Source organism: Coregonus clupeaformis, chromosome 15 (assembly GCF_020615455.1).
Source record: "Coregonus clupeaformis isolate EN_2021a chromosome 15, ASM2061545v1, whole genome shotgun sequence".
Lineage (NCBI taxonomy): Eukaryota > Metazoa > Chordata > Actinopteri > Salmoniformes > Salmonidae > Coregonus > Coregonus clupeaformis.
The window spans coordinates 58824970-58842038 of NC_059206.1; the positions used below are offsets into that span (position 1 = coordinate 58824970).

At 40.6% G+C, this 17069-nt stretch overlaps 2 protein-coding genes across 2 annotated transcripts in view; one reads left to right on the forward strand and one right to left on the reverse strand.

The window, feature by feature from the left end:
* Positions 1-8343: 8343 nt before the first annotated feature.
* On the reverse strand, positions 8344-12704 carry cdt1 (chromatin licensing and DNA replication factor 1). The gene is made up of 10 exons (XM_041859735.2): positions 12017-12704; positions 11332-11484; positions 10897-11138; positions 10505-10699; positions 10262-10407; positions 10058-10158; positions 9781-9972; positions 9305-9448; positions 8998-9199; positions 8344-8910 (listed from the first exon to the last, which is right to left on the reverse strand). Exons 1-10 carry the CDS (start codon positions 12557-12559, stop codon positions 8747-8749), a joined length of 2082 nt encoding a protein of 693 aa, XP_041715669.2. The 5' UTR covers positions 12560-12704; the 3' UTR covers positions 8344-8746.
* A 1160-nt stretch (positions 12705-13864) lies between these two features.
* The window catches only part of piezo1 (piezo-type mechanosensitive ion channel component 1), a 69678-nt gene continuing 66473 nt past the window's right edge, over positions 13865-17069 (forward strand). Inside the window, 1 exon segment of the mRNA XM_045225457.1 lies at positions 13865-14932. Within this exon segment, the coding sequence (XP_045081392.1) occupies positions 14869-14932 (64 nt within the window). The 5' untranslated portion in view covers positions 13865-14868.

Genomic DNA, 17069 nt, shown 5'->3' on the forward strand with positions numbered 1-17069 from the left:
TTCTAGTTGGTGACAGATTTGAAGATTTCTGCGTCAATCGATGGGTCGTCTTTTTATAAAAGAAATCTCAAAGAGCTTCATAAACAAACAAATAAACAGGCAATGTATCATGACAGGTCAACCAATAGAGGCCAAGTCTTTGGATGCTGCATACTCTGCAGATGGAGAGGGTCAGTTCGTGGCTTGAGCAGAGGGAACTGGTCAGATGGTAAATATGGAGTCTGCTGATGATCTTGTACAGGGCAAGTCTGTGAACCAGCCTGAGTCATATAGCCACTGGAATTATCCTCTTCCACTCTGTGAAGCACCTACTTGGGTGATGCCTCGGCATTCATCTCACTATTATGAGAGGAATTTTAATATAATTATGGTTAACCCCGCCTATTTATACATTTTATCTTTAAAAAAAATATTTTAAACCTAACCTTAACCACACTGCTAACCGTATGTCTACCCTAACCTTAAATTACGACCAAAAAGCAAATGTTTGTTGTCATAAATGTTTACGATATAGGCAGCTAATTCTGACTTTGTGGCTGTGTCTCGAAGTCAACGAACAGCACGGATTTGGGGTTTCCACAAGATAGTTAGGGTTAGGTTAACATCTGATTTTAAGAAGATAAATTGTACATAAATAGGTGGAGTTTATGACTTTGTGGCTGTGGTAACTAGTGACGACCCGGATTTTGTCACGTGACACCACCAGGCATCTGACTTTTTGCCTCAAAGCACACACGAGTCACGAGTCAACAGTTAGCCATGGCAGTGCACACGAGAGAAGCAAAATTAGAATTGGTCACCAAACACATAAAACCTTTTCCTGATTTCCCAAGCAAAGGAATACTTTTCAGGTAGGCAGTGAATGATAGATTATAGCGATAAGGCTAGCTAGCACTACATTCATGTGCTGAGTTAGCTAGCTAGCCATCTATGCAATGCTAGCTCTCTATTCGAAAGAACATGCATGCTTGTAATACTATTTTGTAGTAGCTAGCTAGTGTGGGGATCTATTTTCTTATAACTAGATGTGATGCCTAGCTTAGAAAGAATACATTAATGATTAAACATAATAGGTTTGTGCTGTACTGATATAGACTGTTTAACATAACAAGCTGTGATTCATGTGAGGAGCTGTTAGGGAGTAGGGGGAGATAAGAACTTTTGTCTCACATACACGAACACTGCCTCTTTGTGAACTGTCCAAGGACGTAGGTACAAAGAGTATAGTTAGGGTGGGAAAGTACAGGGGAACTGTGTCTATGGGTGCTGACTCGGGACAAATTGTGATGATAACAACTTATGCCTGGCAACAGTGTGCAAAAGTGAAGCGCCAAGGGACTGGGACCAGCCTGTGTGCCAACGATAGGCTGAGTAAGTCTAAACCACGCTCAGTCTCTACTCTGATAGGCCAGCAGGGAGTGGGAACTATCTCTGTCAGAGTATTTGGAGAAGAACTTAGAACAATGGATCAGTTCTCTGTCTGCCCTGCGTGGTATTTCAGTGAGCCCGTATACGAACCTTCATACTTATCATATATACATTTGCATATAATAAATGTAGCTTGAATTGAATACCTCTTGATCATGTTTTCTCTTATTCCAATACCAGATTTGAACTAACGCTATTTCTAGCAATTGGTGACCTCCGACTGTGCTCTGGTAGCGGAACTTCGCTGGAATTCATCCAGCCCATTGGACATCGCTGTCGTCGAACGGTGTGTTTCACAAAGTGCCCGGGCTTCTAAAAACAGGTAAGCAGACACCTATTGTTATATAACTAAAGTTCTGCACATTGGCTTTATCCAAATTAATTTTGTGAAGCACCTGTTTGATGTAAGTGAACCCTATTGTACTATAAACAATGATTACAGTATACTACTTCGATTCCATTGTATATTATGCAAATGTTTGATAATTGTGATGGTTAAACCCATGGGAATTGTAGGATTAGACAGTGCGACGCTATGACTGAGGCTCATAGGAGGTACTTTAAATAGATAGGCAGTGCGACGCTATGGCACATATCAGTTCAGACTAGATATGACTAGGTTCATAGGAGGCACTTAAAATTCTTTAAGAAAGGGGTGACGCTATTGACACGTATCAGCAAAGGCTAGGTACAGCTAGGATCAGAGGGACACTTTGGAGTGTGGGGTGTTGTGCGAATGATCCCAGTGTAATAAAAGAGTGTTTGCAGACGAAATAAAAGAGGGAATGCGGGTTACTAAAATTAATAAACCTGTATACCTTGATAGAAAACTATTTAGGAATTAAAGACGTCTGTGGCTGTCCAAACTGTATAATTTGTGAATAACTGTTGGGTTTGTGGTTGCTTAAACCATATAACCCGTTAATAACAATTGGGAACATAAAGGTAAAATAATGAATAACTAGTATGACTAAACTGAAACGTTTGAACTGATATAATTGAACTGTAACGTTTGATGTTTGACATAGCATAATACTGGTTTTAAATAATTATGTTGAAGCAATTTGGTTTATTATTTGATTTAATGTTTGATGTTCGACATAGCATAATACTGGTTTTAAATAATTAAGTTGAAGCTATTTGGTTTATTATTTAATTTAACGGTTGATGTTTGACCCTGCAAAATACTGGTTAAATAATTAGACTGAAATAATTTGGTTTATCGTTGAAATATAAATATGCACCGACTTTAACTAATTAGGTGGGAATAATTTGATTTAAATAAATAGATAGACGTACTTTAAATAATTAAATAACGGACGAATATTACAAATTAAAACGAAAAACAGACAAAACCTGGTCCGACTGGACACGGGAGGGAGAAACGCGAGGGGAGGGGCTGGAGACAGCGAGAGTGTGGCTTTTGAAGAGTCAGGAGAGACTGGGGGGTGATTTGTGTCGATTGGGAGTTGGCTGGGAACACCACGGGGCGATTGTTTGAGAGGTGCCTGTGGGTTTCTGACGATATATACATATGGGCTTGCTCGCCCGAACGTAGACGTACGTAATGGGCGAGAAAGTAGAGAATATGAGTTTAAGGTTGTACCGTTGTTTGATCATGTGATGGGGTTTGATGGGTGATCGGACCATAACTAATGTGGTTATGGAAGTAATGTATAAATAGTGGAGAGGAAATAGAGGGTTCCATTGAACTATTATGTTTTGTTGGGCATTTCAATGGCATAAGGTGAAATCTGTGTGTATGAGTGAATTCGGCGGCTGGTATGGGTGAAGGGAGAGAGTTTTTGCTGAGGTGAAAGCTAGTGCGATTTTCATTTGGTGACGTCACTTGCTCTATGAACTGGAAGTATTTACTTTGAAAGCATCGCGGAATGTGTGGGGTGACTGGCAATGTATGTAGAGGGTCCCGGGTTCGAACACAGGTAGGGACAGTGGGTAAAGCTTTCGCATTGGGGCTATAAACCTAGATTACAATGTGGATTGATAAATGTGAAAGGTTGAATTAGATAGCTTAAGTAGAAGTATTCTAGAAAGGTCTATGAAAATATGTTAGAAGGTCCCCGCGCCTTCCCCGTTGTGTAGCAAGGGGAGGGGTGAGAGACAGTACATAGTTCAAAAAATGATAGGGATATGAATTAAATGTGTGCTGGTAAATTATAGCCAGTATTTGTTTTATTAATTAGGGCCTAATCAGAGAGAACAGTTAAAGAAATTGAATAGCGAACTGAAATGGCGATAGAGCTGTGAAAATTGAGTTGAGGACAAAGGAGAATAATTTATGGCTCTGGTTAGTGAAAAATAAATAAATAGAGACAGTCAAGCGAGTTAGATTGAACTGTGGGATTTCAAGTAGAGGTCTAGATACTTGACTGAAAGGCAGTGCTTTGATAAATTCTAATTGTTATTACTTTATTCGATAGGTTGCTTGACGCCAGTGGTGTATGCAAATAGTTGGTGAATTCTAGAACGATAATTAATTTTCGTTACGGGGACCAGGGGATGCAAGTGGCTTTGGCTGTCGTGCTGGGGGAATAGCGCCAGCCTGTGGTGGGTTCTGGATTTGTTAAATAAACAAACGTATATTTTAAACTAAAGTAATGCAATAGGCTACAATTATAACATTATCACAGAAAGGCACAATTTAATGTGAAATAGTTATTACAATTATTATTAATAGTTATTACAGTTATTATCATTGATCCAGTAATGATAGAAGGATAGTAGAGGAAAGGCAAGGGATTAAATCTCATTTAGGGAAAGAAGAGGAGTATGAAGATATATTAGGGAGAAAATACCATTAACTGAGGGATATAAAACGTTTAGCTGAAAAAGAAAACAGGAATAATTTACCTTACACCCTAATATAGACATTGCATTACTTTTGATGTAACCGTGATTGTATTGGCTAAAAAACTGAAATATGACATTTACAGGGGGGACAGGAACAATAGAAGGGGAGACAGATTTTCCTAGGGGGTTGATCAAATAATTGATAATGGATCATTTGAGATGAGATCACATGTAGCAGAGTTAGGGTAATCAATTAAATAATCATTGTATACTCGAGGAATTTTGAGTGGTTTTATGGATTAGTTATGAGAAATTAGATTGATGCAAACAATTATTGATGGGTTAGGGGATATCTGTATCATGTTTTGTGTGTACTACCATCTTTAGATTATAACCAGGAGAAAGAGATTAGCTTATCTCATTGGAATGTTGCCCAGGGCTAGGGGGAGCAGTAGTGAAGTTAGGCAGTATTTAAGTGGTGCCTGGCTATTTGTGGTTGTTGTTTTTCAAATTGGGTTTTTCAAACAAAAAACAACACACCTAGTATGATGTTTATAAAGCTTTGATTGTTTCAATTTTGGGGGGTTTTCAGCAGGTCAAGGGTGATAGGTCTTGGAGGAGCACGCACAGTGAATTTTATGGAGTTTTTCGGTTTTGGCTGAGTTTGGGGTATATATGATTTCTTATGAGAATGAATGTCATGAGGACTTAATGAATGGTAATGTTTGGTATACTATGGGATGGAACAGTTCGTTGAATAATTTGAATTGCCTCTGAACTCTGTTTTAACCATCTGGTGTTAATTAATCATCCACACTAGTAAATTCTAAAGGCATGAGAGGAGGACTTTAAGATAGTTTATTTTACCAAGTTGAGGGTAATTTATAATACTGTGAAAAGTGTGAAGAAGATTATAATTTGGTAATAATATATATGATTTGAACCATAAAATAACAGAAGAGAGAGAGAGCTTTCCTTGAATGAGGGATACCTGTTGCTAGTCAATTGTACTAATCTTGGATTACTTTTACGGGATATAAGTAAATTGAGGTATTATCAAATGTTGTCATTTAAATTTCATTTTTAGTATGCTTTGATAAACAACAAGTTGGTATTTGAAACTAAATTAATGCAATGAGCTGCAGTAATCAGAGGAAGGCACAATCTAATGCGAAACAGCTATTACCTAGATCATTTATTTAGTAATGAGATCAGGAAGATAGGAGCAATAAAGAAGCAAGGGACAGTCTCAAAAATAAATAAGGGATGGCAATTGGATGATAAATTACCAATATTACCTAAGTGATTGTTTAGGTAGGTGATAATATTGACACATGAGCAAAACATGTGTCAAAAGGGGGATGATAAGGAGATGGTAGGATTAAATAATAAATATATACGAAGGAGAGGACAAAATACTTAAAAAAAAAAAAACGTTTATTAACCACACCCGTATGTCAGAGGATTTGTGCCCCACAGGTGAACTAAAGGAGAAGGTGACCCACTCTATCTAACCAGGTGACTGGTGAGCATCCAGTCCCTAAAGAAGAAAAACTGGGAGCAGGCCTGTTGGGAAGGGCCCTATCAGGTAATATTGGTCACTGCCTTTGCCATTAGAATAGCTGAGAGAGCCACTTGGGTCAACGTTACCCACTGCAAAAAGGTAGGTCCACATGCCAACACCGTTGAACACACACAGAGTTAAAGAGAAGAACTGGAGCCAATAGGGTCTGGGGGTAAACTCTGTTAACGAAGATCCCCTACCCCGACCTATCATCACTGTGGGGTGTTTCTAGAGGTGTGAGTATGGGGTAGTACCAAGCAGAAAGACTGAGGACAGGAGAGGGTTGGCGGTTTTTGGGAATATGGATAACTTGAGTTGCATCATAGTCTCGGCAATGGTCTTGATATGTCAAGATCCACCACCAATTATGCTATGCCTTTACCATTGTTAAGAAGTAAAAGAGAAGAGAAGTGACCCTACATACTGACCGTCAAGGACGAGTGGCCTACAAAATGAGAGTCAGAGAAGGGCAGACTGTCAGATTTAAAATAAGGGACGTAGCCAACGGGTGGGGTACATGTCAATAAGGATAATGTCAATAATTGGGATTATAAAATCCTATTATATTCATGTTTGGACCCCACGGCGGATTGTTCCTAGACTCAAGTGTTTAAATACACTTGGGGATGGGGGTATGAGACCGAGGGGGACTGAACATCCAAATGGGGGGTAAAGAGAAATAAAGACATCACCAATTATCAATTGGGGACTTAAGTTTGGAAGCACAGGAGAGAATTCTGAACCTTACAGCCCCTGTAACCGATGTGTGGTGGGCGTCTGCCAGTAAAGGCAGTGTAAGGCAGAGAATTCCAAAGGGGTGGCTAGATACATGCGCCCTGGTTATACTGGTTCAACTAGTTAGAATTAGTCACCAGGAACCAAGGATTAAACAGATGTAGGAGGAGTTTTAACAAGAAGGAGAATAGCCCTATTTAGATGGATGCGATTGGGCTACAAAGGGGGGTATCGGATGGATACCGAGCTATGAAACAATTAGGGGAAGGGTTTACTACCACGTTCTTTTGGTGGGTGACAATAAACAAAATTGTGAATTGGATTAATTATATCTATTACGACCAACCACGATTTATTGGTTGGACTAGGGATGCAACGGAAGGGATCTTTTGAACAATTATCCGCCATCTCACTCTTATGACTTAGTAAAAAGAGGTTGGCTCTAGATCAGGCAGAAAGGGGTGGTGTCTATAAACATTTTAAGTTCGCATCATTGGTGGTTACTGGATTTCTGACCCTAGTAGTTGTGTTTCTAATATTAATGTGCTGTACTGCCTGTGTAATTCCTTGTCTGAGAAAGTCTGTTACAGATGTCGTGCATACGGCTGGTATGATGCCCCTCCTAGGGGCTCAAGAAGGAGATGCAGACACTGCGATGAAGTTGACTGAGGATGACCCTTGGTTTGCTATTGGTGAGGTGGTGGAGTGACACCACCTCACCAATGACTAAAGGGGGCCAAAATGTATTAATATTTGTGTTTTATTAATCTTGTGTTTTGTGTTCTATTAATCCTGTTTTATGCTTTATTAATCAAGTTAACCATTGTGAATGTTTGTCTTTCCTTATGTGAAGGTTTGAAGTTCCTGGGGGAAAAAAGTATTTAGTCAGCCACCAATTGTGCAAGTTCTCCCACTTAAAAAGATGAGAGGCCTGTAATTTTCATCATAGGTACATGTCAACTATGACAGACAAATTGAGAAAGAAAAAAAATCCAGAAAATCACATTGTAGGATTTTTAATGAATTTATTTGCAAATTATGGTGGAAAATAAGTATTTGGTCACCTACAAACAAGCAAGGTTTCTGGCTCTCACAGACCTGTAACTTCTTCTTTAAGAGGCTCCTCTGTCCTCCACTCGTTACCTGTATTAATGGCACCTGTTTGAACTTGTTATCAGTATAAAAGACACCTGTCCACAACCTCAAACTCCACTATGGCCAAGACCAAAGAGCTGTCAAAGGACACCAGAAACAAAATTGTAGACCTGCACCAGGCTGGGAAGACTGAATCTGCAATAGTTAAGCAGCTTGGTTTGAAGAAATCAACTGTGGGAGCAATTATTAGGAAATGTAAGACATACAAGACCACTAATAATCTCCCTCGATCTGGGGCTCCACGCAAGATCTCACCCCGTGGGGTCAAAATGATCACAAGAACGGTGAGCAAAAATCCCAGAACCACACGGGGGGACCTAGTGAATGACCTGCAGAGAGCTGGGACCAAAGTAACAAAGCCTACCATCAGTAACACACATAACCGGCAATTAGTGCTAGCCCCAATTTATATGCAACTAGTATCAATGTCTAAAGGTTCCTTTTGGTAATAAATTGTTGTGTACTGGTGCTATTGTTGTAAGAGGCATGTCAGTATACTTGGTTCACCATGACTGGTTCATTGTTTGGCCAACTTATGCAGAATAAAAATAAATAAATCAACAGTTCACATTGGAAACATTTTGTGCACTACAGAACACAAACCTGCTTGATGGAAATCTGTGTGCAAGCAGAAATAAAATGGCAGTTGACAGGAGTAAATCTATTTAATCCAATGCTGGTGTGTAATTAATGCAGTTTCAAAAACAAGGATTAAACACAGACAGGGCAAGTAATAAACCTGTCCATGAACTATAAAGCTTTTATTACAAAAATAGGACAACTGTGTTCCCGGTTGACTAGGTAGTATTTCTGACAGTCTCCCACAACTGTAAAACCACCCGCAAAATGAGTCGGTTAGAATCTACACACAAAATACGCAAGCTTATTGAATTGGTACAAGCAGTTTTACTTGCTTTAAAATGTAAACAAACCAGCCAAGCAATGTACAATAATCACTAAAAGACTTGAAGTCACAAATTGCATTATATACACAAAGGTCAAATGGCTCTACTCAAATTACACATCATTCGAAAAACATAGCCGTTTCAAGCTTCAAAGCCTTTCTTCCTCTTTGGTCTTCTGCTTCAGCTTCTCCAGTACCACATTCAGGTCCATGGTCTTGCTCAACTTGAGATAGAAGTCCTTTCTAATTGTGTGAATGGTAAGCCATTCAGGAGTCAGTTCTGCCAGCAAGCGAAGGTGCGTCTCCATATCACCTAAAAATAAGTCAGTCAATGTCAGAACTAATGCAATGAAAACCAATGGATGTTTAAAAAATAATAATAAATCATCAGATGACTCACCTGTGCTCAGGGCAGAGCGGTAACTAGAGACCATCCGGTTACATGCCACCTCCATGATCAGGGCGGGTTTCTTCTCTGCCACAAAGACGTTACGCAGGATCCGAGCCAGCTCCCCCAGCCGTGACATCATCACAAGGCGCTCCTCCTGCTGAGGGTTCCGGGTCATGGCAGCCTGGAGATTCTGAGCCTCCTTTGCTCGGATCTACAACAAAAAGAGGGGTCAGTCCCAGTCCTCACTGCATAGGGCACACTGTACCACATGCACACATTTATCATGTGTCCTAAGTCGAACAGCAGGGTGACCTACCCTCTCCAGCAGGGACTGAGACACCCCTTTGAGGGCACGGTGAGTTTCAGCAGGAGCTACGGGAGTTTGTGGAACAGGCTCTTGCTCTTTTACACAGACCATCTCTGCTGTCTTCAGAGCCATGTTGGCCAGCGCTTTCTCCATCTGGAAAGAGCTAAATTATTAATACCAAACAATGCAATTGAAATGAATGTCTTATCAAACTAAAGCCCAATCAAATCAAGGTTTATTCGTCACGTGCACAGTTTACAGCAAGTATAAACGTGCAGAGAAATGCTTACTTGCAAGCTCCTGCAACAGTGCAATAAAATAGTAGTAGAAGTACACAATAGGATATACAGTATAAATTATTAAAATGTGTAATGGCCAGTATGAACATTTACAAATATAAAGTGGATAGTGTCTTCGTCACACAGTTGATGTTGTAAAGGTTGGATGTGTGGAGGAGAATGCAGGACAGACAGGTCAGTAAGTACCTTAGGGGTCATCATGGAGCGGGCCTTGTCCAGAACCTCCTGGGCAGTGGTTAGCTTCTCAGCTCCCTGTGGGGGCTGGGGCAACTCACTGGGCAGGACATTGGGCACCTCATCCACATTGAAGCGAGGGTGCCAGCGGGTAAGCTTGTCATCTGGGACTCTAATAGGAGGATTCAACTTGGCAAGGAACTCCTAAAGACAACATAAACAGATTGGTTACCAAGTCGGGTCATCTCACAGTAAACAGGTACAAAATATTCTCTCTTATGGTGCCTACCTTGTGACGCCCTTTCACAATGCTGACAAGGTTTTGATGAAAAATACATCTCCTCTCCAACAGCCGGGAAGCAGCAAGCACTGGACGTGCCTCACTCTTATCTGAGAAACAAAAACAGACAAGAAAGACACTCATATCAGCAATTATTCAAATACACTCATCTGTGTTGAAAGAATACAAAGTATCATGAGACCATCCCCTCACCGGCTTCAATGACAGGCTCTACTGTGAGCTGGTAGCTAGACTTCTTCACTGTAGCACTGAATGTAGGAATGTTTCTCTCCTGGCGGAAATGGTAGGCAGTAGGATAGACTGTCTTAATCTGGCCCACATGGGTCTCCTCAAAACGCCTGTGAAAGAAAAAGAAAAAGTAATGAATATTTCTGCTGCTCCTTCCCATGGTTTTCTACTAATCATCCAATTAGATAGTTGTAGTTTGCGCCATACTTGTGCATCATGTCCTGGACACCCTGCTTCACTTTGGCAAAGGTAACAGTCTCTGAGCGGTTGAAGAGCATTCCCACTATGGTGTCCATGCTACGGAACATTTCAGCAAGCAGTTTGTACTGGAAGGGCAGGCTGAGGCCAGGGGGAACATCCTGGGCAAGAGTATGGTACCGCTGGTAGGCTGGGAGCTTCTCTCTGAAAAAGAACATACCATAGATCAGGACAAATGAGTACTTATAATCAAAGCCACTACAGCAACACCATTTCTCAACAAAGATCCCTAAAAAAGGTGGTAGAATAAATTTGCATTACATTTCACTATTTTGAGCTTCACCCACCCTGGCAGAATTTAAGGTTATTGTCTAAAATTGAAATACTTCTTTCATCCTCACCCATCCTCGGTTTGTGGCCGATTATTTTCCTCAGTAGATCTGGCCTCCTCTGCTAAACTCTCCTCCTTCCTGTGTTGTGCCTTAGCAGCAAGCTCTTTGACATGGGCTAGCTTTGTCTTAAGGTCTGGGGCAGTAGCAGTAGACTCAGGGGCCGTAGAGGGCAGGTTCTCAGCTTTCCTTGTCTGGCCCTTGATCTTCTGAAGGCGGAACTTGAGGGCCGCAACATCCTCTTTGGAGAAAGTCTGATGTAGTAGAAAGACAACAATCAATGCCATTGAAACATTTGTGAAGATGCTGTCCATTATGGTATGACTAAAGAGTAACTTGAGGATAAACGAAACCTGATCACAATTAGAATTTAGGCTAATTGTGATCAGGTGTGTAGACAACAGTGATGAGCAGAGGTGAAAGCATAAGCCACCAAAAACACTGTACCTTGTTCCCTGCTTTTGGTTTTGAACTGCCCTGAACGTGCGGTTTGCGCGTTGGAGAATTGTTGGCACTGTGATTAACTAAATTATTTGATTCTTTATCAACAGGTAGTGGATTGGGTACCTGCGGGACATCTTTAGCCAGACGGTGGGTTGCCTGATACAAAAAAAAATATAAGTTGTGACTAGTAAACATTCAGTCCCCTTCAGAATTTGTCTTCAAATTCTTTAGCTACTAGTAGCCAAACTAGGAAACCCAAAAAATGTGCCGTGCCTTGTCCTGTCTATGCGAGGTCTTTTGTTGTGTCTAGCTTATGATATCTAGCTAGTAGTAATCATTCTGGACCAGACTTGCTTGGTTGTCATTTCTAGCAATGGAGTTCGCCAACTTGTAGTCCTAAAACCGGAAATTAGTTACTATATCATTACTATAATATCAGTCAGTTAACATGACCTTTATGAAGCATTTGTGCTTGTTTTGATTAGCCTACATAAGTGACGTTAGTTGATGAAGATTGTATCATAACAACGCGTAGCTATAAGATAATATGCCTGTGTTTACCACAGAACTTAAATTTACGCAATTTATTAAAATCAAATGTTTTACAAAACATTAATGTCCCCATAGCTAGGCTTTGGCCAACGAGCCACGGCAGCCTACAAAAATACCATTATTAAGCCAACATTACCCGTTCGTCGTCTTTGAAGAGAATCAATTTCTTCCTGACAGACTTCTTTACAACTTTAACCGGTTCAGGTCTTGTCCCTGCAGCGTTGGAATCTTTATTTGCCTCGATCCGAAGACGCTTCTTCGCTGTGTTATGTTCAGTAGTGGTTGAAAATACAGCTGATCCAAGATCGAACTCAGCGTCTGCAGAGGTCCTCTTGGGAGTTCGAGGGCTCGAGAGAAGTGTTTGTTTTTCCGAGTCGGACCTCGCCAGCACACCAGACACGCTCTCCACCTTATCGACCGAAGACGCCTCGTCAATAACCCTCCAAAACTCCTCCTGTACACTGTTTTCAGAACGTGAGGATTTTGAAGTCTTTATCGTAGCCTTTGTAGTAGGTGCTTCGTTCTTGCTTTTCGACCGAGTAGATCTTGTGCTGGGCTTACTTGTTACAGTGTCCACTCCATTGTCCACAACTAGCGTTTTATTGCCATTACCATGCGCAGCCCCACTAGCACCTTTCTTTCTCTGGATGAAAAAATCGGTGACCCGCGCCTGAGACATAATAATGTCCAACGTCAATCTTCGGGTCAGGAAAGACGAATGGTGAAACGATAAATAAATTTCAACTCATAAGTTTGAGTCACCGAGTTATATATGAAGGCTTGATCAAAGTCTCTATGACCGGAACTTCATCACAGGAACATGCAACAAATTTTCGCGCGAAATGGTCACGGGACCTTCATAAGCCACACCCTCCTCCCGCCCCGTACAAAGACTTTGTTTAATGATTGGCCAGTGCATAGTACATCAACTTTTTTTGAACGAATCAGTTGTGAGAAGGCTGTATCATAGACAGTACAGGATGTAGTTTAGAAACTATTTTGTGATTGAGGGGATTCTATTAATGCCCCTGGCATGCCCGGTAGAGTTGATTGCATTCGATTTGGGACCGGGCTGCCTCCCGGCGTGAGCCGGTTTTGTCTAGAAGGGATACAGCTTTAGTCAAAATTAACTTTTCGAAAAGGGTTAGGGTTAGCTAAAATGCAAAAAACTCCCCAAAAACGTTTGACGTGAATTTGACAAAAGCTGTATCCCATCTAGACATTACCGCGTTACTAAATAAACTAAAGTAAAAGATAAAATAAAAAAGTAACACCATAAAATAACAATAACGAGGGGGTACCGGTATCGAGTCAACAGGTTAGTCGATGTAATTTGTACATGTGACTATGCATAGATAATAAACAGCGAGTAGCAGCAGTGTAAAAACAAAGGGGGAGGGTCAATGTATATAGTCCGGATAGCCGTTTGATTAATTGTTCAGCAGTTTTATGGTTTGGGGTAGAAGCTGTTAATTAGATTTTTGGACCTAGATTTGGCGCCTGCCGTGCGGTAGCAGAGAGAACAGTCTATGACTTGGGTGACTGGAGTCTTAGACAATGTTTTGGGCTTTCCTCTGACACCGCATAGTATATAGGTCCTGGATGGCAGGAAGCTTGGCCCCAGTGATACACTGGCCTGTATAATTTGTACTTGTATTTGCATGCAGAGAAAATAGTAACTTTTTTATTGTAGGGTAGGTCAATGCTATGTTATTTCTATATTTGAGTTGGTGATGGTTTCCTATCTGGCCATGTACTTTTGAGATGATTGTAGGTCATGCATTCTGGATCTTTCTGAGTAGTGTGATGGGATTATCTGATGTTCCCTTTTACTTTTCTTTTTTTCATGGACATTATTTGAAGTGTTTTTCTTGATGTTGTAAATTGTGTGTGTGTGTGTGTGTGTGTGTGTGTGTGATGAGTTGGGCTTGGTCTCCCGCTAGAGGACGCTAATGATTTACCGGACAATCTTTATTTAGGAGATGTAGAGTCAATTTCAAGCAGGTTACAGCAGTGTCAAACTTCTTCAGAAGATTACCGAGTACCGAGAAGTTTTCGGTGGTCTAATATAAAAAATCATAGGCTACTGGTTTTACTGCGCAGTTAAGGTAGGGTTATATATTAGCATGTTGATGTAAGAGTGTCACTTATAGCAAAGTTTCTCTTATAATTTCCTTCATAGCCTAAAGTGTGTAAGTGTAATGTGTCAACGCAAAACGACGATGTGCTCTTTTAAGTAGGACAACCGCAGGTTTTAATTGATTTGATAGCTGATGCTGCTGACAGTGAGAGGTCCTCAAACATGCGTTAACTATGATGTAGAATAGCTGAATACGCTGAAACATTAAATCGTTTCTTTCGAAATTACCATACATTAATTGGGTAGGCTTGTGGGATAGTCTTCCTCGTGGACATGTTGCTTTCTAAAAGACACCTTAAAATAGTTAGCTAGGATATGAAGAGAGAAAAACATTCAGATGAAGTGCCAACCCAGTGAGAGTGAATTGGATTTACAGCGACTGAAAGAACAGTTCAACTGTTGCAGTAGGGCCTACTGGTGAATCACTTTTTCCATGAAGATATTGCTTTACAGGGAATATTCAGTCCAAGGGGCGGCAAGAGTGGAGAGTTGTTTCAATACGGGAGAGCTGGTAGTTTTTGTTTACAATTTCGTGCGAATAAACGTTATATCCCCGAAATGTGAGGAGGTGAAGATGTGTTGTGGATTTACAGAACAAGAACATCAATAGATTTCATTGGTCCACCACTCTGGATACTTGAAAAAGTTTACTTTTGGAAGTCATATGTCTGCATAGTGGAATGACCGCACCGCGTTATTTTCTCGGTTCAAAAGACTGTTTTGAAAACCATGAACAATTATTGCGGACTGGGTTTATTAAAATTGATTGGGTGGAATTTAACGTTCCGTCGAGGAATGTTAACGGGACTGTAGACTGGAGCTAAGCAGTGCATTTGGGAAGCGCGCTCATGGAACTTCAGGTGGTATGTGGACTGCTCTACTGCTTTCTGTTGCCGACGTTCTTGTTAGCAGGTAAGATGTCAGTGTTTCTCATGTAAATTGAATTAAGCCAGAATTCTATTTTAGTGCTCAATAGGCCTAAATTATTGATATTATGTTATTGTGCTACATAATTAATTTGCATGTCATGCTATATTATTTATTGTAGTCTACTTTTAAGGATATTTTTTTCATGTAATTTCGGGCAGGGTAGGCTACAATAAAAACATGACCAGCCTACACAGACAGAATGACATTGATAGATCACATAAAAGTCACATAATCTGAAAATTGGAATCACTTCTGTATGAATAGGATTATTATGGATTAAGTATTTACCCTCAATCTTTTGCACAGTGGCCCAATGAAAATAGGCTACACTTCTTTCTCTGCTTCTCCTGTTCTTCTCCCCAGTCCGATAGACTCCAGTGAGTTCTCCTGATTCATCAGGTGTTTATTTAGCAGACACACTCAGGCCTGGCTTCCTTTCTACCTAAGGCTTTAGACTGGACCTCTTACTGTTAAAACACACACACTCAATATATATATATATATATATATATATATATATATATATAGTACATATATAAGGGTTCTTTAGCTGTCCCCATAGGATAACCCATTTTGGTTCCAGGTAGAACCATTTTTGGTTCCATGTAAAACTCTCTGTGGAAAGGGTTCAACATGGAACCCAAAAGGGTTCTACCTGGAACCAAAAACGGTTCTTAAAAGGGTTTTCCTATGGGGACAGCTGAAAAACGCTTTTAGGTTCTAGATAGCACTTATTTTTTCCCTCTAAGAGTGCACACCATTGTTCACACTCTATTCTGTGCCTATATAATGGACGATGCTGTGCCACAGGAAAATGCAAGTGTGAATGGTAGATTAAATAAAAGTTTTGTAATTGAAGCTTCTAGTGTAGTAGGCCTATGACTTGGTAAATGAACTGAGCACATTGTCCCCCACATGTAGGCCTCTTAGTGTCATGTAAGTGTTTTAACAGGAAACCGTCCTCCTCAGTTGTGTCATCTGTAAAGATTCCTTTCTATCTCAGCCTTGTCCCTGAAACTTTCCATTCCACCACCACCAGACAATTTTAATGCACAAAAATCCAGCTATTCTCCTACTGGTCTTACTAGGAGCTCTGTGGCTGGTATAGATATGGTTCAGACTGTTGACAGGATACTGCTAGAACATGTGGCATCTTTTGTCACATGGGTTCTCTGTGGCTCACAGGAAACAGAAAGTGTCTCGCGAGCCTCCTTACCCATAACACGTGGCCAACCAATCGCCACTAATTTCCACATTGGCTGCAACTGTTTCAATCTAAGGTCTATGTCTCACCCACAGGCCTGCTTTTCCTTTTTTGACCACATAATGTAGGCTAGTTGTTGCTCTTCACATGTGGTTTAGGAAGTTGCAGGCCTCATCATACATGTGCTCTGTTTTTTTGTCAGCCAAATCTGGATGCAGACTGTAACCCTGCTGTCCTTGTGATCAATCCAAGGCTGGAAGGTGTACATCACTGAAGGCAATAACAATGCTCCAGACACTGGGTCATCCTGACCAGCGCTGTGTTCCACATAAGGGCATATAGGACCTGTTTAATCAAGACCACATAGTTGGTTGGTGTGTTTAATACCATATGAAAGTGAGACAATGAGAAGGTAATGAACCTGTATCATAGTGGAATAAAGATTTTAGAACAAGGTGGAATATGTGAAGAGTGGACAAACACAATAAAATAACTCCTTCCACTATATTCATTTGGAAATTTGGAGAAAACCTGGACTTGTTTGATACAAGCAATCAAATATAGTTCAAATAATGACCTACTGCATCAATTATATGTTCTACTCACACAAACACACACTTGTGTGATATGAACTCTTTCATTTTGGAACTCTTCTGTATGCCAGTCTCGGCACAATGATATAAAAATGAAATGTTCCATGCAGGCTTCGCCTACCAGAACTGTGGTGTAACCTCCTTTATAATTGTCAATTTCTAATTTTTACATATATTTCCATTGACAATGGGTGGTCCTCTGTAGCTCAATTGGTAGAGTAATGGGTGGTCCTCTGTAGCTCAATTGGTAGAGCACGCCAGGGTAGTGGGTTCGATCCCCGGGACCACCCATACGTAAAAATTTATGCACACATGACTGTAA